Raw genomic sequence first — 8,381 nt, 5'->3', positions numbered from 1 at the left:
ATTGCTCTTTTGTTCCGAGTCTTTTCTACTAATACATGTTTTTTATACATTGTTATATGGAACTATTTAAAGAGTTTTTGAACTTACATTTAATTATTGATTATATCTTTGCCTATTAAGAAAAATAAGGTAGTCAAATGTCCATTGTGTGGAAATAATATGTTGTTATTTTACACACATTTTATAAGTGTTAACAAAGGTTTCTTTGGCATATTTTATAGGTGTCATTTGCAGACAGTAAAACTAAACTGTCAAGGAATTCATACCGTTCGGTACTTGTTATTTGGACCAGCTTAAGGAGTCTTTGACATATCAGATCAACTGGCAACAGAAAATGAAAAGTAGCGTGGCACAAATAAAGGTAAGTGTTTGAAACTTATAATAAAGAACATAAGCTTGTAGTCAATTATCTACCCTTAAACCAAAATGCATTTATATAATTAGGACATTAGAACCAGACAGTAGAATTGCGTCATACGCACATTTAACTTAACACAATTTCAAATGTAGATACTTGGCCAGATGTGCAGGTGGGCAGTTGAGAGAACATACAGGGTGTGTGTGTGTGTGTTAATCAAGAAAGTGCATGTGAGTGAACACATGCAAAAGAAAAATAAACAGCGAGAAATTCCACCATTCTTCTCAAAGGCTCAGATCCTCTCTTGATATTCTGAGACCTCATCTCTAAGGTTCAGGAGGCTTTAGCTGAGGATCCCTTATTTTTCTATTGAGCCTTCCCGTAGCTTCCTTGGCAAGCTGGAAGCAAGCTCCCTAACTCTTCCAGCCCCTCCTCCCTCTGGCTCTTGAAGACTTGGTCCCTGAGCCTAATGGATGCTCAGAGCCTCTGAACACAGGCTGTCTGCTCCACTCATCTCCTCATATTGCTCTCTACATCATCAGAGACTACAGGTGACTGCACTGTGTACCATATTTGCTTCGCTGAATGAACAATTTAGAGAATTTTTAAAGGTAATCTCAACAATATGTTACTTTCAACTACTGCTCTTAGAATCTAAACTCTATGACAAGGGAAATAGGGAAATTAGGTTATTATTATTTGGATCACACTTCGAAATTGTTTTGCACTTAGTAAAACCTACTGAAGCCCAGTTCAGGTTCCCCTTTACTCACTGTCACCCTCAGTACTCTGTACCACAGTGCTTGTTCCTACTCAAGATCTCCTGTTAGCACTGACTAGTGTGCCAGTCATTTGTTAACTTGATCATATTTACAAAATCCTGATTCACGATCTCGGTATTTTTGGTTTCTCCGTCTTACCCACAACAGATACTGTGTAGACGTGTTAAAAATCATTAGCACAGAATTGAGGCCTGCTCCCTAATGTAGTCAAAATAATTGTCATACCTTGTAAAAGAAAAAATAGACAGTGCAATTTTATTGTTCTTTCTCTCTCCCCTCCCTTCCCTCCTTCCCCTTCTCCTCCCCCTTCTCTGTCTCTCTCATATATACTCTGATGTGTTTAATTGTAGAAATCTTTATAACCATCTCTCTCCCATAAGATCTTAAGTTTCTTGAAGGTTTTTCCTATCTTTTGTATCCCCCAGAGTGTCTAGACAGGAAGGGCTGTGTCTTATAATAAATAAGTAAATATTGTGTTTAGCATTACCATGAATTGAATGAATCTTGTGCTCTATATTTGGTTTAGAATCTAGATGTCAAGTGTTATGAAAACCTATATCATATATATTGAACAGTTCTACTTAATTTAATGCTGCCCAGTGAAATAATTTTTAAAAGTTATACACATTGGAAACAGGATTTTAAGATGTTTGCATTCAGTGTGAAATACAGCCAGACTGACTTCTTTAAATTATAAATTTGATCACATGTTTATTCACCAACATGCATTAGTCTAATTAGTGTATGCTATTCAAAAAATTCAATACTTAAGAAGATTGTATTGGCAATTTACTTGTGATAATGTTATACTCACACTGCTGGTAATTAGATAGTCATAACATAAGAGGAAGTTGGAGCTTTCTTACGTTTCTTTGCAGTATAATTTTCAATTTTTAAATGTATTTTTTTGCCATTAAGGAGGGAAGCATGTAAGTATGTGGAACAAGTTAGTCATTATTTGAATTATTTTTTCTTAGATTTCAAGATTAAGATACTTTGAAAACATACTGTTTTTCCTTTCTTACAGTTCAGTTAATTAAAATTACTTTAATTCTTAAAAATAAGCTTGTCAATATGAATGTTTTTATACCAATGGTTTAAAAAATTTACCTATTTATAGAGATAAATATTTTGGCTTCTTAACTATATTTGGACTTTTAAATTAGGATATGTTCTTAAACTGGATGGTTCATATCTCTGTCTCAGTGTGACATATCTTCAATCTCATGTTACATTGAAGTTACTTATTTGTATGTCTATTATTTTTCAAAGGATTTGGCTTAGGAGCTATATTTTACAAGTCATATTTTTTAAATCCTTACAGCCTACCATATTACCATACATGCCATATCAGATACTCAAATATTGTTTGCTGAAAACAAAAATGAATTTTCATAAATACATTGGAGTCAGTTTCTTCTAGCTATTTATTTTATCCAGAGTTAGTAACCTGGACTAATGTTGTGGTTTCTGTAAGCTAATGGAGATAAGAAGGTAAGTTCAGTGTTATAAAAGACTTGGGCATAACTACAGAAGTGAGCTCTTGCTAGAAAATCTCTGGCCCTTGGTCATGTTTTTCACCAAAGGAAAGCTTTGGTCTTGGTTTTCACCAGGAAAGGCCTTTATAAAAATGATGTTCTAGGGGCTTCCCTGGTGGCGCAGTGGTTAAGAATCTGCCTGCCAATGCAGGGGACACGGGTTCAAGCCCTGGTCCGCGAAGATCCCACATGCCATGGAGCAACTAAGCCCGTGTGCCACAACTACTGAGCCTGCATTCTAGAGCCTGTGAGCCACAGCTACTGAAGCCTGCGCACCTAGAGCCTGTGCTCCGCAACAAGAGAAGCCACCACAGTGAGAAGCCTGCGCACCACAACAGAGTAGCCCCCTCTGGCCGCAACTAGAGAAAAGCCCCATGCATAGCAACGAAGACCCAACGCAGCCAAAAATAAATAAAATAAATTAATAAAAAAATTATGTTCTGTAAATTTATATATTATTACATAGGAATAAAATATTAACTAAGTGCCATCAAAAATTAGAGAATTTTCTTCTACCTTGAGTTTTTTTGTTAAAAACAGTATTTGATCTATAGTGAAAACCACAAACATTTACCTTGGATGACCTGAAAATTTTGTTTTATCTTATATACTATTTAGGTAATACAAATTATTCTTATGGTTAAAAAAATATTTTGAAATAATTTTTTAAAGCACTTCCAACTTTCCAAGATACATTTGTCATTGTCTATATGTTTTTTAACAAAATTTTTAAATGCCCCCTTCCCCTCTTTTGTTCCTTTGAAAGCATTCTTCTAGTCATGACAGAAGGGAAAACTATAATTCATATCAGAGGACCTCCTCTCCAGAAGACAGGTAAACAGTTTTATGTGTTCCAAATACCATTTAAATTTTTTATAATGAGTTTAAGAAATTATCTAGCTCTTAGATTTCTAATTTTAGGGTAAGCAACTTCTTTTTGATGGTTTTACAGGCAATATTATTGAGTGAGCTTGAGAACAGATCATCCTTGAATGGCTGTTCTAGGAATTTCTAGTAAATAATTCTAGATTTTATGAAATTTTTTAGGTGAAAGGGAATAATTTTAATATCTCAGATACTAAATAGAATGAAAGTTTATAAAATGGAAAGGTGAGTTGAAATCACATTATTTTGAAGTGCTTTTACTGTTAATACTATCCTTTATATTTACATAGCTCTTTATATAAGTTTTCAAAATGTTTTTATATATATCTTACCATAATTATGTTAAGATCAAAGATCCAGAAATATTACCATTAATGTTCATCATGCATTCATAGTAGGACTTTAGTTATTTCACTTAGTAAGCTATAACCATTAAAAATAACTTGTGAAAGGAGAAGCATCCTCTAACCTTTGTTTCATTTGTCTAATTTCTTATTCCCTATGTACTTTGTTCATATTCCACTCTGCTGTCTCTAAAAACCTTTGCTTTATGGGCATCACGTTAATCACTGTGGTATGCATCTACGATCACCTCCTCTCTCTATATATATATTTTTAAATCTCTCTACAGACATACACACATGTACGTGTGTGTGTATAAACTAATTGTAGATATGTATATAAAACATGGATTATGTTACTGTATCTATTTATCATCTGTGTATGTATTTAACTTCTCTTAAGGTTCTCTGATTTTATTACTTCTAAGATTCAAATAGCAGATTTATACTGTCTATCCCTGTTTGCTAATAATTTCAATCCATTCTCACAGATATCTAATAATATAACTTCAAGAATAGCAGCTGATAAAAATAGTGTTTTGGAGTAGAGTTAAACTGGTCTTTATGGAGGCCAACCAATGACACTAATGTCATTTGTTCAGTACTTTGGTAAAATGAGCTGACTCAGCAAAAGGAATCATTTGGAGGATAGCTTTTTTCATGTTAAACTATATATGATATGCAGATATATATCTTTTACTAAGGACAGTACAAATCAGGGTATCCTGTTTGGTTAAGTGAATTCCAGGAGTTGTTTTGTTGCACACCAGCTTGAAAGCCTTTATAATCATGACTAAATGAATAGGTGTCAACAAAATAAGCTGTTTATTAAAATCCACTTGATAAGACTTTGTTCAGTCATAGAGTTATGTTGCCATTACCAATATATGATTTTCCTAAGTATAACATCATTATTTTCAACTTAAAACTTTGGTTTTCTTCTTTTATGTGTTAGATACACGGAACAAGAAAGATCCCCTCGGGATAGAGATTACTTTGATTACAGCAGGTCAGACTACGAGCATTCAAGAAGAGGACGTTCTTATGATGATAGCATGGAGTCACGGTTAGTATGGGATATTTTAACTGTAGAAACATATATTTGTTTAAATTTTCTTTATGCTTAATAATAATCGTGGCTAGTATTAAATGGATGTTTTTAGGAGCTAAGCTTTCTAACAAGGACTTAATGTGAATTAACTCCTAATTGCAGTAAATATATGTCTCTTATAGATGAAGAAAATGAGACTTAGAGAAGTTAAGTCATTTGTTTGTGTTTTAGAAGTGTGTCAGTGGCAAGTCCTGGTCTGTCTGACTAGAGCCCAAGCTTTTATTCATTATACTGTACTACATGAGGAATTGGCTTATGTGAGTTTTTGAGATTGTTTACTGAATGAAAGCCATTTATATTATATGACATAGAGTGATCTTAATTTACTTTCCTACATAATGGCAGAGGGACATTGAGAATGAAGTTACCAGTCTGCAGTTTTTATCTAAGTGTAAATTATTCTTACTTGAGTCTTGAAGAACTTGATTTCCCACCTTATTAGTCATCCAGTTTCAAAAACTTTCCTACCATGTTTTATTGTTCACCTAGTTCTATATCCTTTTTGATGTCTCTCTCACATTATCCACTCCATGACTACTGAGACTATAACCCACTAGAATTTTTGATCAAATTTCTCCGCAGTTTGGAGTAGAGAAATAATATCTCCAGTTTGGACATATCAAACACGTTATTTGATATCTGCAGCCAAAATTTCCTTCTCACTACTTACTTTCTAACATGTAACCAATCCTTAAATGTCAGATTAACCTCAGAAGCCAGGTTCTTCTGCTGTTACCCTAATGACACCTTAATAAGAGCAGCTACTACCACCATAATTGGTGAGCTAGGCATTCCTATACCTTCTCAAATACTGTCAAAACTCTTACACACTAGGTACTGTATCTCACAATTTAACATGTAAGGGATTGGGGTCTGAACTGATTAACTAACCTGAGGTTGCCATTACCCATCTAGTAGATGATGACACTGAGATTTGAGCTCAATTCTGGCTCCAAAACCCATGTTTATTTCCATATGCCCTAACTGTATTACTTCACTCTAACTCTGTGTTTGGTCCATTGTATGTATATAAAGTCTCACTTGATCCACACAGTCACACTGTGAAGAAAGCAGGTTGTGTATTATGCAGAATATAAAGGCTGTAGTACAAAAACACTTGAAGAGAAATACTTCTGTTTAGACTCAGAAGAATATTACTTCTGCACTCTAAAGGAACAAACACTATAATCATGTAAGGACATGCTTTTACCAGCCAGTGAGAGTCTTACCTGGCGTTTCTCAGAAGAATCATAACCAGTGTCAGTAAATCCCTTCTGTTGCTATTCTCTTGGAACATTTTACATGTACAGTAAGAAGCAACTCAATTACAAATCTCTGGCTAGATTTCAGAGGACCTGCCTTTGACGAATTGGGGTTTCTGTTTGGAACCACTTTTTTCCCTCACTGTTCACGTTGTCTTAGTAGGTACAGACTCTGTCTTCATGGGGCAGTCACTCAGGTCTCTTTATACTTCGGTTTTAAAGAGTTCCTCCACAGCTGCCTGGGTAGGTGACTGCTTCTGTCTCTCCATTTATTAAGACATATAATCTCAAATATACCCTCTAGATTTAGCTAAAATCTGTTGAGTGGTTTCCTGGTAATGCAGTGATAATATGAAACTTGTTTTTATTTATTGTATTCATATAACTCATGGTTGCACAAAGCATGAGCAGAATAATCTGAGTTTCCAGGCAGTATAAGTAAAAAACAGCCAAGTGGACAAACTCTTCTCTGGGGAAAGATAGCAAAAAGCAAGGCAAAGCATTATTTCTTGCTCATTCTTGATAGTTTGGGAACATTAAATACCCTAATCATTTTAAAAGTGCTAACTTAAAAAGGGATAGTCACCTGCATTAATAGGGAAAAGTTATTGTGCTAGAAAATGGTTTATTTTTTCACATTGTCTCAACCAGAAGCTTCTGATATTTTGAGATTTATAATAAATTACGAGTTCTATCAAGAAACAATTTCAAATGTTACAGTTTATTATAACATTCTTACTCCTAAATTGCCATTATTGGAGATAAACTCTGGTTTCTCCTTTATACAACTTACCATGTACATCACAGGCCAATTTGTCATCTTAAAACACTATTTTCACGTCACTCTTCCACTCAGAAACTAATATTAAAGATTCCTCATCAGTTCCAGGATAAACACCTAAAGTCTTTGCTTGTCTTTTAAGATTTCATAGTCTGACTTGAACTTACCTTTCCAACTACTGTTATATATGATTCGTTATTGTTTCTACTTATTCTGGCCCAAGTACCCTTGCTCAGCTTTTCAGTAGTTATTCTGTCTTCTACTAGTTGCAGAATGCCATCCTCCATTCCCCCTCCCACCTTCCTACCTTGCCCCCAATGTAAATCCTGTTAAGCCTTGATGACCTAGTTTGTTACATTTTCTGTGTGAGGCACTTCCTTAACCACTTTTCCTTGTCTGAATTTGTGGCCCCCAAATAGTCTCACTCATTTGGTATGCAGTTCATTTAAGAATGTAATTTGTATTGTCTTTTCTCCATTAAAAAAATATATTACAGAAGTAGAGACCGAGAAAAACGCAGAGAAAGAGATGTGGATCGGAAAAGGTCCCGGAAATCTCCCTCTCCTGGGAGAAGAAGCCCAGAACCATTGGTAACCCAGAGTTCCTCTGCTCAGGATGAACCTACTGCAAAGAAGAAGAAAGAGGAGCTGGATCCTCTTCTTACTCGCACTGGTGGAGCATATATTCCTCCTGCAAAGCTCAGGATGATGCAAGAACAGATTACAGATAAAAACAGGCATGTCAATATCACTAAGTATACAAGGAAGTGATACCCTCATTTTAAAAAATCATCTGTGCTCTAATTAACCTTGGCTGCTGAGAATTTGCATGAGTCCACAATGATAGAGACTTCAAATTAGACTTCTTTCCTTCCTACCTTCAGAAGCTCCACTGGAGCTCTGCTTACTATTTTCCCTAGCTCATAAGCTCTTTACTTTTTGCATGAATGAATGGAAAAGTTTGAGGAAAGATCGCTTATCTTTTTTTTCTTTCCTGGTTTCAAACTATTCCTTTTGTAGTTGCATGCATGCCTATTAGTAATGTCCATTCTTTGTCGATAATCAAGAGTAATATTGATATTTCAGAACTAAAATGGATCTTTCCAGTTGTACCAAACCAGGAGTCAGCAGACTTTTCCATAAAAGGCCAGATAATATCAATAAGTATTTTAGGCTTTGTGTATAAGGCCAGATAGTAAATATTTTAGACTTTGTGCATTATTCTGTCTGTTATAGCTACTCCCCTTCACCATTGTAGTGAATACAGTCATAGATAAAATATGTAAACAATTGAGAATGGCTTTGTTCCAATAAAGCTTTATTT

The 8,381-nt window shown here is 34.8% G+C and overlaps 1 protein-coding gene across 1 annotated transcript in view; it reads left to right on the top strand.

Moving 5' to 3' along the window:
* Positions 1-334: 334 nt before the first annotated feature.
* Positions 335-8,381, top strand: part of CWC22 (CWC22 spliceosome associated protein homolog) — a 39,019-nt gene continuing 30,972 nt past the window's right edge. Inside the window, exons 1-4 of the mRNA XM_065880152.1 lie at positions 335-361; positions 3,445-3,512; positions 4,860-4,970; positions 7,555-7,794. Coding sequence (XP_065736224.1) covers positions 335-361; positions 3,445-3,512; positions 4,860-4,970; positions 7,555-7,794 — 446 coding nt within the window. The remainder of the gene's footprint in view (positions 362-3,444; positions 3,513-4,859; positions 4,971-7,554; positions 7,795-8,381) is intronic.

Source organism: Phocoena phocoena, chromosome 7 (genome assembly GCF_963924675.1).
Source record: "Phocoena phocoena chromosome 7, mPhoPho1.1, whole genome shotgun sequence".
NCBI classification, from domain to species: Eukaryota; Metazoa; Chordata; class Mammalia; order Artiodactyla; family Phocoenidae; genus Phocoena; species Phocoena phocoena.
The sequence above is the reverse complement of the archived record's forward strand: the minus strand, read 5'-3'. Positions and strand labels throughout refer to the sequence as shown.